General features: G+C 38.2%; 1 protein-coding gene and 3 pseudogenes across 2 annotated transcripts; 3 read left to right on the plus strand and 1 right to left on the minus strand.

Annotated features, from left to right (window-relative positions):
• The first annotated feature begins 11,709 nt into the window (after positions 1 to 11,709).
• On the plus strand, positions 11,710 to 14,948 carry LOC132607538 (transcription initiation factor TFIID subunit 14b-like). Of its 2 annotated transcripts, none has more exons than XM_060321550.1 (5): positions 11,710 to 12,114; positions 13,069 to 13,290; positions 14,222 to 14,406; positions 14,495 to 14,607; positions 14,810 to 14,948. In XM_060321550.1, exons 1-5 carry the CDS (start codon positions 12,032 to 12,034, stop codon positions 14,894 to 14,896), a joined length of 690 nt encoding a protein of 229 aa, XP_060177533.1. In that variant the 5' UTR covers positions 11,710 to 12,031; the 3' UTR covers positions 14,897 to 14,948. The 2 variants fall into 2 exon arrangements, with proteins under 2 accessions (XP_060177533.1, XP_060177532.1); XM_060321549.1 differs by having other exon boundaries at positions 11,713 to 12,114; positions 14,486 to 14,607.
• Positions 14,949 to 16,302: 1,354 nt separating this feature from the next.
• On the plus strand, positions 16,303 to 18,137 carry LOC132608374 (disease resistance protein SUMM2-like; annotated as a pseudogene).
• Positions 18,138 to 19,622: 1,485 nt separating this feature from the next.
• LOC132608375 (sulfite reductase 1 [ferredoxin], chloroplastic-like) lies at positions 19,623 to 21,141 on the minus strand (annotated as a pseudogene).
• A 131-nt stretch (positions 21,142 to 21,272) lies between these two features.
• Positions 21,273 to 22,812, plus strand: LOC132608376 (sulfite reductase 1 [ferredoxin], chloroplastic-like; annotated as a pseudogene).
• The last annotated feature ends 208 nt before the right edge of the window (positions 22,813 to 23,020 follow it).

The following is a 23,020-nucleotide window of genomic DNA, read 5'->3' on the forward strand; positions in this document are numbered from 1 at the left end:
AGCTTAGGGTGTATTCGATATGAAGAAAAATAAGTGGGTTTCTTACTTATTTGTTATGTTCGGTACATAAGTAAAAAATGTTATTCTAAAAGCATTTATATAATAATCTAGACAAATACTGGGGGTGGTGGGGATGAGGGATGTGTGGGGTGGTGAGTGGAAGATGAGCTAGGATCCTTTTCCAGCATCGGAAAAGAAATGACAATGGCCGGATATAATCTAGACAAGACAAATACCATGGGTGTGGGATATGGGGTGGGTGGGGTGGAGGTGGTGGGGGTGACTGATAACGTCCAAATCCACCCTATTAATTAGAATGGACACGGTCGTATGCAAATATAATTTACCCAACTATGAGTCGGGGTCGAATCCCACAGAGAACAATATGTAGGCGATTAGGAAAAGTAGGAATTTTCACCAATAATAGCTAAAGCCAAACGATAGATAATATTTTGGTTTTGTTTGAGAGAAAATTATAACTAATGCAAAAATGTAAACTAACCTAGAAAGCAAGTAAAATGATCAATGGCCACAAGCATGGATACAAGGGAAACTACGCTCAAGTAACGATCCAATGTACTTCATGATTTACAAATAATAGTGAGTTTATATTACTTAGCCTCGGATAATGACTCTAAATTAGCTTCTTCCGAAGACTAACTAGACTACCTAATTGAATATCCCTAAAGCAATTAGGAGCATTAAGAACACCCGAATATGGCTACAAGTGGTGTCGCCTATCCCTAGGTCGATTTCCATTAGATGAGGGTTAACACCCCAAATTCTTGTTAATTAATCTTTCCCAATCCCGAGTTTGCCTCTTCCAAGTTTAAATCGAAATAAATGGGCAAGTCTTAGGGTTAGCTACTCCCTTAAGAATCATTCAAAATGAGATTAATTAAAGAAACAATAACCCACTTCATTAGGAATAAAATCATTCAACACATAAGCAAAACAAGATATTCAATCCAAACTTAAACAATATATACTTCCATAAACAAGGTTCAAGTATTGAAATGAAATACTACACACATAAATATTCAATACAAAGCAAGAGTAGAAGAAATGAGTAAAGAATTTCTCATTGGGTGCCTCTAAATCTTCTCTTCCAAGGTGTTGGTGATGAACCCTAGCCTCCAAGAACTTGGTGTTGTGCCAAAGATATCTGATGTTTTGCCCTAATTTTCTATTTATATGAACTGGAATGGAAGAAATCGTCAAATCTCAAGTTCTGGTCGAAAATTGCCGAAAATCCTTCAACGCGATCGCGCAATGTGTCTGCGCGATCGCGTGGATGACGTCATCTCTACTCGCTTCCTTCAGCGCGATCGCGTGAACTTTCAACGCGAACGCGTGGACTTAATATCGCGCGTGTGCGCGATCGCGTGGGATACCTGCGCGAACGCGTATAATTAATATCGCGCGTAGGCGCGATCGCGTGGGATACCTGCGCGAACGCGCAGAGTATTTTTCCACGAATTTTTCCAGAACCTCCAGTTATTTCCAGTGATCAACGTTTTGTGCTCTGTTTTGCTTGTTTTCCACACTTAGGCTCTAGGGACCTCGTATTACCTGAAACATGATAAAAACTACGTAAAATGACATAAACTTGCTTAAAAACAAGTAAAACTTATAGTTAAAAAACATCGATTGTGGCGTAAAATCATGCCACATCAACACCCCCAACTTAAAGTATTTGCTTGTCCTCAAGCAAGCCATACAAAACCATGACTCAATCTAACACCTAGATATTATAGAATAACAATGTCTACATTGGTTTTGACTCTGAACTACCGGCATGCATGTTTTCCTTTAAACGACCACCCCAACTTTCTACTTTAAAGCAATATGCACACCTCAAGAACACTACGACTAACAATGAAGCTTCAATGAATGACATTACATTATCGAACATATTATGGTGCACACAAACGCTACTTTAGGCGGTCACTTTATTTTGTTCAATTCTCATCCTTATGCCCTCACATAGACCAAAGAATGTCCCAACACACATATATACGACAAGAATGGGACGAAGACGAAAGAGAAGAGAAAAACACTCACACTCACAAAGAAATTCATATCTACACATGCAAATACCATAGGCTTGCCCTTATTTTCTATGTTTTCATCCTAGGCTCGTTCGGTTGTGATCACATTAGGACTTGTTTCGGCTTGTAATGTAGGTTTAGGGACAGGTCGGATACTTTTTGGATATTAGTGACTCACCCTCCTTGAACACTACAATCATCTTGTCACCTTAATTCGCCTTTTTCTTTTCACCCCTTTATTTTCTTTCAGTTTTCGACCTCGATGTGGTTTTACTCCTAACCAACTTACAAATCTTTTTGCGTTACAATTTTCTGATTATTCTTTTTTTTTTATTATTATATATATATATATATATATATATATATATATATATATATATATATATATATATATATATATACGCAACTACCACATCGAATCTCCACTAGCAAACTCCACCACCCCCAACTTATGTTTTTAACATGTACTCCACATTTAATTCACCCCCAACTTAGGCATTTTGCCTCATCTAACTAGTAGCATCAAGGAGGGAACGGGTGCGAAGATGGATTAATTTCACAAAGGGTAAGGTTTCATAATTGGCTAGCCAAGAAAAAGGTCAAAAAGGCTCAAAAGGGAAACTAAGGGTATTTAACACTTTTGGTAAGGCTTATTTAGGCAAAGTGACTATTTTAACAAAGAAAGCCTAAGATCATCTCACAACCAAACTAACTTTCGGATTTCATACAAGACCAACCGGGCAAGTTCTAGATTATACATGCATAAACAGAATCAAACTAACAACTCACACACACATCGGCATAAGGACAATAATTTTTACACTTGTGACCTCCTAAGTAGTAATTCATCACACACAACACCCCAATAATCATAATGTCATATAAAGAATCAATCATGTCAGACACTCACTGTTCTAAGTATGCATTTTTCAAATTTTCTGAGGGGTCCAAAATTTTCAACAACCCACAACACATGCCATAAGTTACAAAGTAACACCAAATAAGTCAAGATTATTCTACTCAACCTAAGCAACATCCTAAACATGCCAGTTTCAACAAAACTAAAACCCCCCTCAGGAAAAGAATTCTGGCAAAGAAAAGCCGAGGAGGTTCCTACCCCTAACTAAAAAACTTGCAGTGTCCTCACTGCAGTACATCAACACAGAAAATCTTTTTTTTTTTTTTTTTAAACATACCTCCTAGCACTGCGTGCTATGGTCATCTCTGCTCACCCTCGGAACTGGAGCTGCTGGGCTCTGGCAGGACAAAATCGTCCTCATTTTCCTCCTCTTCATGTTGTGCTCCGCATACACTCCTCAGAATGCTCATCATTTTGTTCAGAAATTTGCTTTGCTTCTTGGCGTGCTCTTTTGCCTTTTTCTGCCTCCTCTCTATCTTTCCCTGCTTTTCTTTGATATGCTTCATGTCCTCCACCACACCTGCTAATGTCGAACCAATAAGAACAGAGGGAGCTGTAGATGTGCCTTCTCCATGTGGGCCCGCAGGGAGACTAGCCACTAGCTGCTGAATCCGATTGTCCACCCCATGGACCTGGGTGGAGATATATTGGAAAGGCCTGGCGGCTTCTTGCAGTGGTGGCAAGATTGGTATAGCCATGGGAGGAGCAGATGCCCCACCAATAGAATCTGATGCAGTAGATGTGAACTGCTCAAATGATGAGGCTGCTATATCAATCTTCCTTTTCTTCTGTACATTACCGGGCCCTCTCTTTTTCAACGGATAAATCGGTCCACCAGGCCCTTTTTCTTTGTCGCCTGGTCTTGTGGGCACTCCATCAGTGGAGCACAAGTAAGTGATCAATGATGGGAAGAATAAGCTTTTAGTCCGTTCAAGCACCACCTCCCGGATTTCCTGCATAATGAGCCTTCCCACGTCAACAGGCAATCCTTCCATCACAGCACAAATTACTTTAGCCCTCTCAAGCGGAACCTCTGAATCATGTTTTGAAGGCAGCACCCTGGATGTGACAATATCAAGCCAAGTTTTGGCTTCAGCAGTGAACTCTGCAGAGTCAATCCTTTTCTGCATTGTGTTTATCCACTTTGGTTGTTCCCCACCGTGAAGGTGGGTCACAAACCATTGTTGCCGCAGGTTTTCGTACATCTGTGCCATCTCGCTGTTGTCACCATCCTGCAGATTGTAATAGGCATTTATTCTTGAGGCATTGCACAGGACATCCACACCTCTGACTTTGACAATTGCCCTATGTGTAATGTCTGCCTCTGCAGCATTTGCGTAGAATTCCCGCACCAGGGTATGATTTGCCCTGATTGGTTCATCTGCAAAGCGTATCCAGCCGCTTGTTACCAACCTTCCATAGAACTCGGGCATCTTTTCTTCCAAATTTTCTGTTACAAAGCCCCTCTCTTCAATGAAGCTCTTTCCCAGCAATCTATCATATAGCTTCGAACATTTTGCTGACTGGAAGGTGGTGGTGTCATAATATTCAATCAAGGGTACTTGGGCAGCACTGGATGATGAAGCCATTTTTTGAGTTTAAGTACCTTGTGGTTGCAAGTTGAAGAATTTTTCCAAAAAAATTAAAATTGTGTTTGAGAGAGAATTAGGGAAATGGGAGGAATATGGGAGGAAAATGGGGGATTTTAACCCCCAGCTCGGTTTAGTAACTGACAAACGCGCCTCTGCGCGATCGCGTGGCGATGTGGCGCGATCGCGCAGAGTAAACTTACTTTTTTTTTTTTTTTTTTTTAAAATTGAACGCGATCGCGTAGGTTTGTTGCGCGATCGCGTAGAGATAAATCCGGCCCTGTTTTTCCAGATTCAGAAAATAAGCAGAAACCAGCAGCTACTGATTTGTGGCTGTTCTGAAAACTCAACCTATTCAAAACAATTCCAAAAATTGTGAAATTTTGCAGATTAGTCACAAATCATAAACTAAACAATTCTAAAAAATCGAATTTCAAAAATGATTAAAAAATTTAAAAACGATGGGTTGCCTCCCACCAAGCGCTTAAGTTAACGTCGCGGCACGACGGTTACCAACTTTACCGCTTTTCTCGCCATTTGGAGCTTATGAATTTGCGCCCCAACTTTGAATCAAGATTATGATGACGCTCATGGGGCGGTGGCAGAAAAACAAAGAGGCCAACTCTCGGATGTCTCATTTTGCACTTTTTGGCCTTTGAGTGAGGAGTGCCATTTTGTCTTCTTGGCATAGCAAACTTTAAAATAAAAACGCTTTCTTTTTCATATCCAAAATTCTCTATTGGCTCGGTTAGTTCAACTTCCATATCATCAACCAAGCACAATGTTGAAAAATGGTTAGAATGTGGTCCAGCGCGCTCAAATTCCAAATTTGCATTAGTGTTGGCATCTTCACCAAAAAAATGAACTAGAGTCTTCAAAAATCATTTCATGAACTTTTCTATGCAACTCTAGTATCATTTCTTCAATCTCGGCATCATTCACTATTTTTGGATTTGTTGGTTGGTAATTTATCATTAGCTCTTGAAAATCAATAGTGACCACTTCTTCATTGGAAACCAACTTAAAACTACTATTCATGGCCTTTTGATATTGAGTGTTACATTCCTCAATCTTTGCATTCAATTCGGCCTCCAATTTTTGGATAGCAATTTCAAGTGACTCCATTTCTTGACTTTGCTCAACATGCATTTTTCGATATTCTTCCATCATCCGTGAAAAGCCTTCACGGTGATTTCCATAGGCTTCAAGTTGTTGAGCTTGATTCATTAGCCAATCTTGGCTCAAAATTTCCTCTTTGTCAAGTTTTTCTTCATAGTGAGAATCATCCAAAGCTTGTAAAAATCCTAACATGGTGAAATCCATGTTTTGGATAGTTTCATCATCTCCATGTTGAACTACTTCCCACCAATTGGCCACAATCTTCCCATATTTTTCATTTCTCGCCATAATGCCATTCAACATTTCCTCAATTTCCTCTTTTCGAGAATTGGAGATTTCTTCTTTATGACGTAGCTCATTTTCTTCAAGTTGAACCATTTCTTCAATTTCACAACTCTCGTCGTGGTCACAAGAATTTTCGGGTTCATCTTGTAAACTTGAAATCTCTTCTTCAACCATTTCATTTTGAGGAGTCGACATTTCCATGACAATTGAGGAACTGGCATCCTCAAATGACTCATTCATTCTTTTTATGGCTTCTCCATTTTTTAAAATGGATTGTTGGAGGAGCTTTCGCTCTTCCTCCATTTTAGCTTCTCGATCTAAGTATGTTTGGAGCATTGCCATAATGCCTTCATGTCCGGCACTTTGTCCTTCATTTGTCATGTTGTTGTCCCTGTCAAACTCAAAATCACAATTAGCATTTTCGTTAGAACAACTTGGGGGAGGGGAAACAAAATAATTGGGACAATCACCCCAATGTCCACCTTGACAACCACATATATTACAAACACTCTCATCATAGGAATGAGACGGTGCACACATCTCTCTCCCGGGAGCATATTCACAATCTTGCCAAAAGTGGGGTCCTCCACAATATGGACATGGGTCATCAAAATATGGATTACAACCATCAAACCCATTTTCATTCCAAGATGCCATTTTTTTTTTTAAACAAAAATAAAAACACAGATAACAACTACACAAATATTCACAGGTTCGGATCAAAGCAAGTTAGCTTATTTCCTAGATTAGCCAAAATACACCAATTGTTCCCCGGCAACGGCGCCATTTTTGATAACGTCCAAATCCACCCTATTAATTAGAATGGGCACGGTCGTATGCAAATATAATTTACCCAACTATGAGTCGGGGTCGAATCCCACAGAGAACAATATGTAGGCGATTAGGAAAAGTAGGAATTTTCACCAATAATAGCTAAAGCCAAACGATAGATAATATTTTGGTTTTGTTTGAGAGAAAATTATAACTAATGCAAAAATGTAAACTAACCTAGAAAGCAAGTAAAATGATCAATGGCCACAAGCATGGATACAAGGGAAACTACGCTCAAGTAACGATCCAATGTACTTCATGATTTACAAATAATAGTGAGTTTATATTACTTAGCCTCGGATAATGACTCTAAATTAGCTTCTTCCGAAGACTAACTAGACTACCTAATTGAATATCCCTAAAGCAATTAGGAGCATTAAGAACACCCGAATATGGCTACAAGTGGTGTCGCCTATCCCTAGGTCGATTTCCATTAGATGAGGGTTAACACCCCAAATTCTTGTTAATTAATCTTTCCCAATCCCGAGTTTGCCTCTTCCAAGTTTAAATCGAAATAAATGGGCAAGTCTTAGGGTTAGCTACTCCCTTAAGAATCATTCAAAATGAGATTAATTAAAGAAACAATAACCCACTTCATTAGGAATAAAATCATTCAACACATAAGCAAAACAAGATATTCAATCCAAACTTAAACAATATATACTTCCATAAACAAGGTTCAAGTATTGAAATGAAATACTACACACATAAATATTCAATACAAAGCAAGAGTAGAAGAAATGAGTAAAGAATTTCTCATTGGGTGCCTCTAAATCTTCTCTTCCAAGGTGTTGGTGATGAACCCTAGCCTCCAAGAACTTGGTGTTGTGCCAAAGATATCTGATGTTTTGCCCTAATTTTCTATTTATATGAACTGGAATGGAAGAAATCGTCAAATCTCAAGTTCTGGTCGAAAATTGCCGAAAATCCTTCAACGCGATCGCGCAATGTGTCTGCGCGATCGCGTGGATGACGTCATCTCTACTCGCTTCCTTCAGCGCGATCGCGTGAACTTTCAACGCGAACGCGTGGACTTAATATCGCGCGTGTGCGCGATCGCGTGGGATACCTGCGCGAACGCGTATAATTAATATCGCGCGTAGGCGCGATCGCGTGGGATACCTGCGCGAACGCGCAGAGTATTTTTCCACGAATTTTTCCAGAACCTCCAGTTATTTCCAGTGATCAACGTTTTGTGCTCTGTTTTGCTTGTTTTCCACACTTAGGCTCTAGGGACCTCGTATTACCTGAAACATGATAAAAACTACGTAAAATGACATAGACTTGCTTAAAAACAAGTAAAACTTATAGTTAAAAAACATCGATTGTGGCGTAAAATCACGCCACATCAGTGACTGGTGGAGGTGTGGGGTGGGGTGAGTGTTGGGGTGGGTGGGGGTGGTGGTGGGGGGCTAAGGGTGAAGATGAGGTGAGTTCGAGGTGTGGGAGGAGACAATCAATGAAGAATGCCACTTATAAGACTTGTTTTTTCTACTTTCATTAGGGAAGTTATTTCCTTCATCTTTTAAGGAACTTTTTTCCTAAAGAAGAATGTTTTAAAAAAAATTTGACCAACCGAATATGTAAAAATTAGAAAATGTTTTCCTATGTACCGACACACTCTTAATATTGCGCACCATAGGAGAAATCGGTACTAAAATCCAAACATTTGTTTCTCATCTTTCCCTTGGTTACTGGTATTAGTATGTGTGTATGATAGTCGTTTTTGAACTGGCCGAATAATTTATCATTTACCAACTGCTAGGAGAGAAAGGAAGAAAGGGAAAAAAAACACAAAAATTAGCTAATCTATGATATTTGCTTATTTTCCCTTATGATTCATATCTTTCAAAATAATTAAGAGGTGACTGGGCCAAGAGTAATACAATCTCAGAGCCATGCAATTGTTATCAATAGTTGCTATAGAGTTTTCAGTCAACTTCAAGTTCCTTTTCCTCTTCTTCATACTCTGTAATCCACTGCTTTAGATTGGCTTTCAACAAAGAAATATTTATTCACTTTCAAGCTATTGTCTACTGATTCGTACCGGAACCATTTTCTCCTTAAATTGAAGAGGAAAAACAACAAAGAAGTCTCCTTCCCCGAGCTTTCATTTTCATCCAACCTTTGCTTCCTTGTAACTACGAAATCTTGTCAAAAGCGTCAAAAGAGGAGAGAAAAAAAAGAACCAACTTTAGTAGAGTTCAGACAAGAGGCTGCTTTTCTATTTTGGTCTAGCCGGTGAATATTTAATTAAGGAGATAGCTATGGAAATCTTATCTATGTATGTGGAGAAAGTCACAGATTGCTTGATGCAGCCAGTTGTGTGAGGGATTGGGTATTTATTTATTACGAGAGCAACATCGGATCTTTGGATAATGAACCTCAGAAGCGGGTGCAGCTTGGAGTGAAGGCTGCCAGGAGAAAATTACAAGTCATTTCACCCAATGTTGAGGCTTGGTTAACTAGTGTTAATACGGCTACTGCAGATGTGGCAGGTGTAATGCGAGGTAGAATTGAGGTTGAAAGAGGTTGCTTCTATGGTTGGTGTCCCAACTTGAAGTTACGCTACTTGCTGAGCAGGAGAGCTAAGAGAATTGCTTTGGATGTGATTGAACTTCGAACTGAAGGCCACAATTACGATGATTTCTGCTATCCTGCACCACTGCAGTCGAAATTGAAGCTATACCTAGTAACAGTGGTGAGGAGTTTGACTCCCTAAAATTGAAAGAGGAACAGGTCATAGCAGCTTTGAGAGATGAAAGTGTTCCTATAATTGGGATATGTGGTATGGCTGGTGTCGGTAAGACAACTCTGGTTGAGAAAATCAGACAAAGGGCAAAACAATAAAGATTGCTTGATAAAATTGTCATGGCAACTGTTAGTCAACAACCAGACTTTAAAAGAATTCAGGGTGAGATCGCAAAAGAAGTCGAGCTTACATTAGAACAGGATAATTTGTGGAGTCATGGAAATTAGCTGCATTCAAGGTTAATGGGTCAGGACGATGTCCTTGTAATCTTGGATGATGTTTGGGAGGCTCTTGATCTAAAGAGACTGGAATTCCCAGTGGTAGCAACCACAATCATCAGTGCAAGGTGACCTTGACAACATGTCTCCGAGATGTTTGTGAAGCTATGGAGGCTCAAAAGATCACGGAAGTTGGAACCTTATCTGAAGAAGGATCATGGATTCTTTTCAGGCATAAACCGGTAATTCAGTTGACAATCCTTCTCTTTTTGACATAGCAAAAGATGTTGCGGAAGAATGCAAGGGGTTGCCGCTTGCAATTATTACAGTTGCTGGATAAATAGTACTGAGTAATATTCAGATAGTCATTTCTGTTTATCACGGAAGCTAGCAACTTTCTTTTACTTTTCAAATATTCCCGATTAGAAATCTGAAGCATCAGTGCACTCATAAGATAGGGGTAAGATTTGCGTACACTCTACCCTTCCAGACCCCCTCTTTGTGGTATTACACTGGGTATGTTGTTGTTGTTGTTGTTGTATTGTATTGTATTGTATTGTATTTCTATGCTAATGATCTTTGTCCTTTTGCAATTTCTGCTCCCAGGCACTAAACCGTCGACAATATGAAGCTAGTGATGGAGATGAGCTGAAAGTTAGTGATGTCTACACCGAAGCTAGTGGGACGTTAAAGAAGATCTCATAAATCTAGTGCCTTGCTAGTCTTGGATGTTCTCAAAGCATCATATTGAACTCAAAGTCAGACATAATAAGTGTAATAATGCTAGTATGCTTTCATTATCTCAAGCACATTTTATCCTTCTCTAAGAATGTGTTTTGACATCCTTATGCATTTTATGTAAAGGACCTCAACTCAGAACTGTTAAATAATGTTGCATAAGGTTGCTACCTTCGTAATAGAAATCGTCTCTCCACTTTTGTTATTTCTCTAATGGAAAATTAATAGCGGTTAAGCATAACCCGGAAGTTGAAGCAACAACTGATTTTGCAAATATGTTGTGATAGCTCTGTGTTGTCTTTGTGTGACCTATAGGCTATAGATTCGAGCCGTGGAAGTGACCAATAGAGCTTGCATTAGGTTAGGCGGTCTACATCACACCCATGGAGTGCGGCCCTTCTCTGATCCTATTAACGCGGGATGCTTTGTGCACCGGGCTGCCCTCGATAGCTTGCATATTTTTAGTGTTTATTTAGCATGTTTATTTTAGAATGACAGTGAGTTGATGTAGTTGATCTTGCATCATTAATAACAAAAGATTTAACGTCGAACTTACAACTCAGAAATACATTATAATCTATACATACAAGTTTAACTTATATTCTAACACCGGGAAAAAATGTATGCTATCAAATCAGCTAAAAAACTAAAAGATAATTATAAGTAAAAAAAGCTGGAAAATTCCGGTTACTTTTACAAGTTACAATATGTGTAGGTTACTCTCTCCAAATTTAACTTGATAATAGTACTCCCTCCCTCACATATTAGTTGTCAACGTTACTATAAATATTTGTTCCAGTATATTTGCCATTTTATGAAATCAAGGTAGAATAATTTGTTTGGTCAAATTTCTAAAATTAACTTATTTCAAAAAGTTTGTTTAAAAAAAATACTTTTGTTGAGAAATAATTTATGTTTGACCAATTAGTTTAAAAACACTTTTGAGCTTCAATTAGTGTTTGACCAAGCTTTAAAAAGTGCTTCTAATATATTTTCTAAAAAATTATTTTGGGGAAATGTTGCTAGTTTTAGCTACTGAAAAATAACTTCTGCTACTCCCATGAAATAATTATTTTCTCTCAGAAGCTTGATCAAACACCTTAATTTCTTTTTTAAAAATAAATACTTTTGGCTTCTCAAAACCTTAGCCAAACAAGCTAGAAATTATTTATTTTTATCCCATTTTACCATTTTGGCAAAGTCGGGGAGTGCGTGGACCGGGATGACAATCCTGGACAAGTCAGTTCATTCCACCTAAAAAGTTAAAAGAGGAAATTAACGGGCCAATTTATTGACTAAAATACCCTTGTTACAATTGGTTTGACATTTCCTCATTAACCTACACTGATTGACCAATCGAAAACCCTAATTTTGACCAATCGGACAATACCCGTAAAATGCCTCAAGGCTCCAAGCACAGTCAAGATCCCACGGACCCAAAATCAAAGGCTTTATTTTTTATTTTTTTTATGGTCGTAAATTATTTTTTGTAAAAAATATATTGATGGGGTTATTTTTTATTTTATTTAATGCAGAAGGTGAAAGGAGTTGAAATTGGGGTTCCAATAGTGTATGGAAATGTTGCATTTTGGCTTGGTAAGAAGGCAAGCGAGTGAGTATTATTAACAAAGTTGATAAAATTAAATTAAGGCCCCGTTTGTCCATAGAAACCAAAAAAGATTTCACTTTTTTTTTTTGGGATTTTGGAGTTGGAGTTGTGTTTGACCATAGTTTTTGAAATTGTAGTTTTTGATGAAATGTAGTTGTAAAAAAGTGATATTTTTTGAAAAATAAGTTTTTGGTATTCCGGAATACAACTTCAAATTGTATTCGGAGGCCAAACACTGAAAAGTAAAAAAAGTGAAAAAGAATTTCGGAAGAAGTGAAATAAGTGACTACTTTTAGCCTTTTTATTTTGGTTTAAAATAAGTATCCACTTACTTTTTTTCACACTCCTTAAGAAAACATCAACTCCCGTAAGAAAACACTAACTCCTAAAGAAAAATAGGTGTTTTCGACCAAACTACCCTTAATTAATTAGACAGTTGTCTATTTATTGACTTGAGTAGATGGGGGCAAATTTGAAAAATTAAAGTTAATTCATTTATTACTATGTTTGCTTGTTGGTACTGCTGAGTGCATCCTACCCTCCCTAGACCCCACTTACCCTTATTCACACTCCTAAAGAAACACCAACTCTCGTAAGAAAACCCAAACTCCTAAAAAACAAAAGTAGTTTGACTAAACTATCCTTAATTAATAAGATGATTGTCTATTTATTACCTTGAGTAAATTGGGGCAAATATGAAAAAATAAAATTAATTTCTTTTTTATTATATTTGCTTGTTGGTACTGCTGCGTACACACTACCCTCCCTAGTCCCCACTTGTGGGATTACAGTGGGGTATGTTGTTGGTGTTGTTCCTTTTTGTTATGTATGTGGACACTTATTTTGAACTCAAATAAAAAGGCTAAGTGGACACTTATTTTGAACAGAAGGGAGTATGTTACTACTGTTGGGTGATATGTTTGTCTGAATGAAGTGTTGATGATTTCTGGAGTGCAGGTTCCAGTCTCATAAATGGACTATTTACGTTCGTGGTGTAACTAATGAGGATCTGAGTGTGGTGGTGAAACGTGTGGTTTTTCAATTGCACGCAAGTTTTAACAATCCTACGAGGGTTGTGGACACACCGCCTTTTGAGTTATCAGAATCTGGATGGGGTGAATTTGAAATTGTGATAACCCTTCATTTCCACACTGATGTTTGTGATAAACCATTGCACTTGTGAGTTGAAATGATTAAACACATATGCCTGGACCATACCATTTACTCCCTCCGTCCCTATTTAAGTGTCTATTTAAGTGTCTTAGTTTGACCGGGTACACAGTTCAAGGAATAAAAAGAGACTTTTGAATCTTGTGATCCTAAATTAAAGATGTATGTAATGTATTAAAATGTTCTTTGAATCTTATGGTTTTAAACTTGCCATGTAGGATGTTAGAATTGTCAAGAGGCACTCTTTTTAGGACAAATCAATAAGGAAAGTAAGACACTTAAATTGGACGGAGGGAGTAAAATTTTGTATTACATCTATAGTGCAATTATCTAAAATACGCCTCAGTCCCAACCTAGCTTGGGTCAGTTGTATGAATCCTAAATGATCTGTTTGGTTCAGAATATTTCAATACTCCATACTTGAGGATTGTCTAATCCTAAGGGTTCTCTATAAAGAAATTTCCTAGCTTGTCGTTGTACTGTTCTTAGGTAAATTTAAATCACATGGAAAGGACAATGTCTCCAAAGATTTACATTCTCTCGGATTCCTTGTAGATTCAGCTAAAATGGAAGCAATTTCATATAGGCAATCCGCTAATTGAAAATTTGTACACTTACATTAGACCTAGTGTTTGCCTGGAGGCTTTTAGTTTGCAGAGAGATGTGTGTATGTTAGTATGGAAATATCTGTAATTTTAAAGAACCTATAGTTCTAGAAAGCCCCTAATCTATTAAGTATTATAATGAAATGAGCCCATATAGAACAAAATGGATAGATGATTCATATAATCATAGGCAGCCCTAACTAGTTTGGGATTGAGGCTTAACCGCTTAGTAGTTGTTGCTTTATTTTCTTTCGTTGTAGTCTTTGAACTATCCTACTTGTTGTTTCTTTTATTATTTTCTGCTTTTATTCATGTAAACTCTTCTTTATTTGCAGATATCACCATTTGAAACTATATCCAGAGGATGACTCTGGGCCTCTGTCCACTAAGAAACCTGTTGTAGTAGAGTCATATGATGAAATTATTTTTACGGAGCCTTCAGAGGCTTTTTTTGCCCGTGTACAGAACCATCCAGCAGTCAATGTGCCTAGACTACCACCTGGCCTAAATTTACCTCCTGGTGTGTTTTCAATGTTTTCAACTGCTTAATAATTTACTCTATTTATGTAGATTACTTATTTTGATGCCTTTGTCTTTAGTACCAATAGAAGATGTTGATCGAAAGAAACGTGGTGACACCAAAGATCATCCTCTAAGTCAATGGTTCACTAATTTATCTGAAGCAGACGAGCTGTTAAAACTTACAGCAGCTCGGCAGCAGGTTATTATGTTTTATATGCTCTATCTTCTTTTTGTTGTCACTGATATGAGCTACGGCTCTCTTTTAATAAGTAAGAGAAAGGGGATTTTCGAATGGTTTGAATGCTTATACTTGAAATTTTGTTGCTAAAGAGTATTTTTATTTTATATAATGGAATCAAAACTAGAAGCTATATTTCTTATGGTCCGTTTCAATATCATAGGTGCAAGGTCATATCGCAAGATTGAGAAGACAATTGAGCTTGGTAGATGGCCAGCATCAACAATTGAAACCTGCCCCTGATCCGTGATTGTGTATCATAATAATATCTACAGTCATCCATCCAATTTTCTCTGCAGAAGAAAAGCGTTCTTCCCACTTTTTGCCCTTTTTTATGGTTATCTTTGACAGAATTACAAATGTACCGTACCGCCTACTCTACAGGAAGAAGAGATGCAATAGATTCATTTCTTACTACATTGATACTGAGATTAGTCCATTAATGGTGTTCTGTTAGCAAAATCAATGATTTTTTTTTAATTAAAAAAATAGAAATTCATTACCTGCATTGCATTATTTGATTGTTTCATTCTGTACGTATAAATTGATTCACAAGTGCAGAAATCTCAGTGTTTTTTATTGGCATGGAATTTGTTACTGGAAAACAATTCTAAGAGTGTTTTAGTGATGGTAGTTCGAGCCAAGTTAAATATAAATGTAGATGATTTTTTGTTTGGTACGAATTTTTTTATATTGCTTCCCCTTTTATTTAAGATATCGTTGTTACTTCTGTTTTCTTCTTTTAAATCTGTTTTGATATCCGTTACTTGAGCCGAGGGTCTTTCGTAAACAGCCTCTCTACCTCCACGAGGTAGGGATAAGGTCTGCATACACTCTACCCTCCCCAGACACCACTTGTGGGATTACACTGATATGTTGTTGTTGTTGTTTATAAAATATTTGAACAGATTGGTGGTGATACTTTTGTAGGGAACCAGATTGATTGGTATAATTGTATATACCGAACTAAAGAATTCTCGAGACATGTGATTCTCCTATATAGTTAGTTCCAGGAGTCCACACATAGGATTTGCAAATTTAACCGCTTATGGTTGCAGTGATTTATCTGTCACGAACTTATATTAGCTAAGGTGCTTGAGCCAGAGCAGTGATAACAGCATGAGACTTTAGATATTTCATGTTCTAAAAGTGTTTTGAATTTACATGGTGTGTGTTTTGTGTATGCAGTTGTTAGTGAAGAACTGATCGAATATGGTTTCATACAAAGCACACTGTAAAAACACACAGTGTAAATCCTGGCATAGGGGGAGAATTCGAGAAAATTTCTAGTTCTATTTACTTGTTCACTCCACGATTCCATTTAATCGTCAATTCAAATGCGACGGCATTTTACCAGGTGATGTTCAAGGCCTCCCCCTTTTCTAATTCTCTCACTACTTTTTTTTCCATCTGTACTGAAAAAAGCTTTCATCTTTCCCATTTCCTCTTCTTCATACTCTGTTATCCTCCGTTTTAGATTGGCTTTCAACAAAGAGAATTACATTTGCTCTCAAGCTATTATCAACTGATTCCTAGTAGAACCGTTTTCTCCTTGTTCCTGAGCTTTCATTTTCATCCTACCTTTGCTTCCTTGAAACTAGGAAATCTAGTCAAAAGAGAAGAAAAATTAATTAAGGAGATAAGTATGGAAATCCTATGTATGTGGGAAAAGTCACAGATTGATTGATGCAGCCAGTTGCACGAGGTATTGGGTAATTCTTTTACTACAGGAGCAACATCAGATCTTTGGAAAATGAATCTGAGAAGCTGGACAATACTAGAAGCGGGGTGCAGCAAAGAGCAGAGGCTGCCCAGAGAAACTTACGAGTCATTTCGCAAGACGTTGGGCTTGGTTAACTAGTGTTAATACAATTACTACAGATGTGGAAGGTGTAATGCGAGGTAGAGTTGAGGTTGAAAGAGGTTGCTTCTATGGTTGGTCTCCAAACTTGAAGTCACGTTACTTGCTGAGCAGGAGAGCTAAGAGAATAGCATAGGGTGTGATTGAACTTCAAGATGAAGGCACAGGTTATGCTAATTTCTCCGATCCTGCACCACCTATTGAAATTGAAGCTATACCTATTACAATTGATGAGGAGTTTGAATCCAGAAAATTGAAAGAGGAAGAGGTCATGGCAGCTTTGAGAGATGAAAGTGTTACTATAATTGGGATATGTGGTATGGGTGGTGGGTAAGACGACACTGGCTGAACAAATAAGACAGAGCGAAAAAAGAAAGGTTGTTTGACGAGGTTGTCATGGTAATAGTCGGTCAAAAACCAGACTTAAAAAGAATTCAGAGTGATATCGCGGAAGGAGTCGGTGTAACATTACAAGGGTCAATTTGTGAAATTGTGGAGATCAGCTGCGTTCAAGGTTATTGGGTCAGGAGAGTGTCCTTGTAATCTTGGATGATGTTTGGGAGACTCTTCATGATCTAGAGAAACTTGGAATTTCCAGTTGTAGCAACTTCAACCATCAGTGCAAAGTGACATTGACAACGGGTCTCCGAGATGTCTGTGAAGCTACGGATGCTCTAAAGATCATAGAAGTTGGAACCTTGTCTGAAGAAGCATGAATTCTTTTTAGCCAGAAAGCCGGTTACTTGGTTGACGATCATTCTGTTCATCGCAGAGCAAAAGATGTTGCCAATGAATGCAAGGGCTTGCCGCTTGCAATTATTACAGTTGTTGGAGCGGTGAACTGTAAAAGAAAACCTTCGTGGGAGGATTTCCTTGTACAATTAAAAAGATCAACTCCAACAAATATCCCAGGAGTGATTAAAAATGTGTATCAATCTCTCAAGCTAAGCTATGATTACTAGGAACGTGATGAAGTCAAGTACCTATTTTTTCTTTTGTTCCTTAACAATTACTTAGATATATGGAATGGGGCTTGACACCTTTTAGAAAATAAAAAATCTAGACGAAGAAGAAAGAGGATGTGCCATCTTATAGAAACATTGCAAGGTTGTTTCTTGTTAACAGAAGGCTCCGGCGAAGGTTATGTCCAAGTGCATGATGTGGTTCTGACATGGCTATATTAATTGCATCTAAGGACAAGCATGTCTTTATGGTAAGTCACGATTTGAACTCGAAGGAGTTCCCGAGAAGTTCTTACCAACAATATAGTTAAATGTCAATTGTTGCAGAGAGTTTATATGAGCTTCCTGTAATAATAGTCTGCACAAAACTTACTCTTTATTTTTTAAACTCCGTGCCTAATAAAACTACGACACTTAAATTGGGACCGAGCGAGTATCATGAAACTTTTTTGTTTGTTTGTACATAGAGGATATTTTTTATGAAAATTATTACATTAATTCTAATTCAACCCTTTCATTTAATTAGTTCTTCACTTGCTGTTACCTTGACGTGTGATGGATGGGATACGGTTCACTCTTTTATTTGTAATTGAAGATATATTGAGTTTTCATCCCTTAAAAATGCAAAGCTTTAACTTTTGCAGGTTTCTTCTCCCAGTGTGGAATAGCTACAACTCGGGCTGAAAGCATAACTGCTCTATGCTCTCACCATCTTCCACCTGGCTACTTCAGCAAACTTGAAAAATTGGAAGTACTTGGGTGTGGCAAATTAAGAAACTTGATGTGTCACCATCAGTGGCCGGAGGTGTTTTGAATCTTCGAGAACTAGAGATAAGAAACTGTCAGTCAATGGAAGAAGTGATCAAATTTATTAGATTCTCTCCTCTTGTACATTTGGTGAAAAAAATGTCATGCAATATTTAAATGCGTTTTTCTTTCATTACTTTGCGTGTCGTGATGGATGGTATTAGAATGCATTTACATATCAAATAGAACATTCTAGTTGATTTCACTTTTGATAGTTAAGATGCTTATATGGTGGTAATTTTCTGTAAAAACTTATACATCATTGAATGTCCTGTAAAATAGGCAAAGTAAATAGTTCTAAAGTGATTTGTTCCCCTTTTATAGCCCCAAGCAAAGCAAAAGGGGATAGTGAGCAAAACGAGTGATAATGTCCTTTTATTTTTAATATACTTTCAACAATGTTGATCTCGGTAGTGTCTTTTGCTCCGAGTGTATCTGCAACAAAATACAATAAAATTTGATGCTCTGTCTCAAATAAATTGCAGAGATGGAGACCATGAGATAGGTAAAAGTTAAAGAGATATTCATAGTGATCATTGAAGAAATGGTCTGTCTTAATGCTTGGGTGTTGATGTAGACAAATTTAAGCCTAGAAAGTAATGTGTATGTTTTGCATGGTCTTAGTGAAGAAATGGTTGTAGACATTATTCTAAAACCATCAGTAGTCATTTGTGTGAAACTGGAAGGGAAATACTTTGTTAAAAGTTTGAGAGAATGTATGCACAAAGAGCCTGTTTGGATTGACTCATAAGTTGTTTTCAGCTTCTTTGAGTGTTTGACTAATTAGTTTAAAGCCATTTTGTGCTTAAAATAAGCTCAAAAAAATAATTGGGTCCATTTGACTTAGCTTATCTAAAGCAGCTTATAAGCTGAAAACAGCTTATAAGTCACAAAAAATAAGTTAGACTACTCCAACTTATTTTTTTAGCTTATAAGCTGCAAACAATTTATAGGCATAAACCCATCCAAACAGGCTCAAAATCTATTCTTGGAGTACGTACTTTTTCTTTTTTCTTCTTTACGGTGTCTGCCATTGCAAGAAAGCATATATTCCGGAAAAGTCCTCAAATGAGCTTAAAAGTTTTGAGTGAAGCAAGATCTGGAATTAGATCCTCACTACTTAAGACTTTAAAATGTGAGATAATAGACATTAAACACTTTAATGCTATCATTGTGACCCCACTCTTCCTCTTTCTTTATTCTCAAGCCTGGATGCAGAGCTTATAAATCTCAGTGAATATATTGCTTTGAAGCAAAGAACCAAATTATCCATTGCCACTCTTTGATCTTTTATTTTCATACCAACGCTCTTTCATTTGTTCAAAATTGGTGGGAGAAATTGATTTTTAAAGCAAAGCCTTGAGAGGATCCACAAACCTAGGTTGCAGCAAACCACCCTGTGCAAGGGCTATGGTGATGGGGCACTTCCAAGCTTGTCGAATATTGCACAAGATAATATTCTGGTTGGGTGTGATATGCACATTCAGATTATACTTCTCAATAACTTCCCTGAGTGTCTTCTTCATAATTCCTTTTACACGACCGTTGTCAACATGTAGACCACAAAACAAATGACCGTCTCCCTGTTCATGCCATCCCAAGTAACCCTTAAATTCCCGCTCAAGCAACTCGCGGCAGGGCTCAAACTTCTTTCCGTAATAATGCTTAGTTACAGAACGAAACTTCTCGATCCCCCATGAACTGAGTAAATATTTCAATCTGCTATACCTGCAATCATCTCTTCTCCCATTCTTTCTTTGAGTAACAACAATAGCTTTAACTGCATAGAGTATATCCTCTTTAGGAACGTAACCCAACAACTCTGCCAAACGAGGAAAAGTAGATTCCATCCTATGAGTTCGACCCATACCACCACTAACATATATATTGAATCCCTGAGGCTCTCCATCCGCATCAGATACAACAACACCTATGTCATTAGTGAGAAGGTCCACCGAGTTATCAATTGGCACAGTAACTGCAATTTTGAACTTTCTTGGCAAGAACTGAGTTCCATAGATGGGTTCAGGTGAGTCAGGGAAGTTTGTTCCATAGGAGTTATCATTTCGAGCTTTAACAACTTCAGGAGGTTCTGCTGTCATAAATCTCTCTCCATCCACCCAAACGTCATAGTAAAATCTAGACTGGGGAGTTAAAAGTGTTGCAAAGTTATCAGCGGTTTGTTTAGTAAACATATGATCTTTTTTTTGCAAACGGGACAGCTGGAGCAAGGACCTTCCTGTTGAGGTCACCACATGCACCAATATTTGAACCCATATTGTTGATGATTGTACTCATTACCGTCTTGAGGTCTGCTTTCACGACCCCATGCAACTGAAAGGTCTGTCTCGTTGTCAAACGGAGTGTCCCGATTCTAAATTGGTCAGCAAGATCATCCAAGACCAAGTAGAGTCTGTTTGGTACCTCCCCACCAGGGTTCTTTGTCCGAAGCATAAATGAGTATGATCTTGAACCACGCTCGTCTCTGTTGTATTGCATGTAGCTTCCATGGAAATTGATCAATTGTGTTGCAGCCTCATTGATGTTTGGGGCATCATTTAGAATCTCCTCATTAAGAGGATATCTTATGAAGTTACTATGTTCTTTGAATATTTCAACTTTACTACGCTTTGGCTCTACTGTAGCTGGCTTCGCTGGCGTAGCGACAACACGGACAATAGAACTAGTATTGGAAGGGTTTAATGAGCGGTTCACATTGAGACGTCTGCTAAGCAACAGCGAATTGGTGGATGTGCTTTTCAACCCATTAAACCTTTGACTTTGGAGCTTCGAGTTCGGGTTATCGATGGTGGCAATATTAATCACTGTTATTCCAAATGACGTCGTCATTATCCCTAGCTAATAAAGGGGGAAGGGAAGCTAGGGTTTTTAGAAATGAATAATTTGTGTGAAAATAGCGAAGAGTATCGAGATGTATTTGAGGGAAAATTCTTCATTTCTAAAAACCCTACCTTTTTTCCTCCCCCCCCTATTAGCTAGGGATAATGACGACGTCGTTTGGAACAACAGCGATAAACATCGCCACCGTAGATGAGCCGAACCCAAACTCGAAGCTCCAAATTCAAAGGTTTAATGGGTTGAAAAGAACATCCACCAATTCGCTGTTGCTTAGCAGACATCTCAATGTGAACCGCTGATTGAACCCTTTCAATACCAGTTCTATTGTCCGTGCTGTCGCTACGCCAGCGAAGCCAGCTACAGTGGGGCCAAAGCGTAGTAAAGTTGAAATATTCAAAGAACAAAGTAACTTCATAAGATGTCCTCTTAATAAGGGGATTCTAAATGATGCCCCAAACATCAATGAGGCTGCAACACAATTGATCAAGTTCCATGGAAGCTACATGCAATACAACAGAGACGAGCGTGGTTCAAGATCATACTCATTTATGCTTCGGACAAAGAACCCTAGTGGGGAGGTACCAAACAGACTCTACTTGGTCATGGATGATCTTGCTGACCAATTTGGAATCGGGACACTCCGTTTGACAACGAGACAGACCTTTCAGCTGCATGGAGTCGTGAAAGCAGACCTTAAGAGGGTAATGAGTACAATCATCAACAACATGAGTTCAACTCTTGGTGCATGTGGTGACCTCAACAGGAAGGTTCTTGCTCCAGCTGTCCCATTTGCCAAAAAAAATTATATGTTTGCTAAACAAACCGCTGATAACACTGCGACACTTTTAACTCCCCAGTCTGGATTTTACTATGACGTTTGGGTGGATGGGGAGAGATTTATGACAGCAGAACCTCCTGAAGTTGTTAAAGCTCGAAATGATAACTCATATGGAACAAACTTCCCTGACTCATCTGAACCCATCTATGGAACTCAGTTTTTGCAAATAAAGTTCAAAATTGTAGTTACTGTGCCAACTGATAACTCGGTGGACCTTCTCACTAAAGACATAGGTGTTGTTGTTGTATCTGATGCGGATGGAGAGCCTCAGGGATTCAATATATATGTTGGTGGTGGTATGGGTCGAACTTATAGGATGGAAACTACTTTTCCTCGTTTGGCAGAGCCGTTGGGTTACGTTCCTAAAGAGGATGTACTCTATGCAGTTAAAGCTATTGTTGTTACTCAAAGAGAGAATGGGAGAAGAGATGACCGCAGGTATAGCAGATTAAAATATTTACTCAATTCATGGGGATCGATAAGTTTCGTTCTGTAACTGAGCAGTATTACGGAAAGATGTTTGAGCCTTGCCGCGAGTTGCCTGAGTGGGAATTTAAGAGTTACTTGGGATGGCACGAACAGGGAGACCGTCATTTGTTTTGTGATCTACATGTTGACAACGGTCGTGTAAAAGAATTATGAAGAAGACACTCAGGGAAGTTATTGAGAAGTATAATTTGAATGTGCGTCTCACACCCAACCAAAATATTATCTTGTGCAATATTCGGGAAGCTTGGAAGTGCCCCATCACCACAGCCCTTGCACAGGGTGGTTTGCTGCAACGTAGGTTTGTGGATCCTCTCAACATAACATCTTGGCGACTCCGCTGGGGACTTTAGGTTCTAATCATAACAAACTTAGGTTAATAAATAATTTGTTGGATGTTTTGTTTATTTTGACTTTATTGTTGGTTTTTCCCGTATGTGCTTTTAAGTGTTTTTATTCCTTATGTGAAATTTCTATGTAATATGTATGTTATTGATTTCCTTAAATTGTCATTTCGTTCATACTTCCTCCACTCTTGGAAAATTCACACTTAAAGCCGTT

The sequence above is a fragment of the Lycium barbarum genome, chromosome 8 (genome assembly GCF_019175385.1).
Source record: "Lycium barbarum isolate Lr01 chromosome 8, ASM1917538v2, whole genome shotgun sequence".
Taxonomy (NCBI): domain Eukaryota; kingdom Viridiplantae; phylum Streptophyta; class Magnoliopsida; order Solanales; family Solanaceae; genus Lycium; species Lycium barbarum.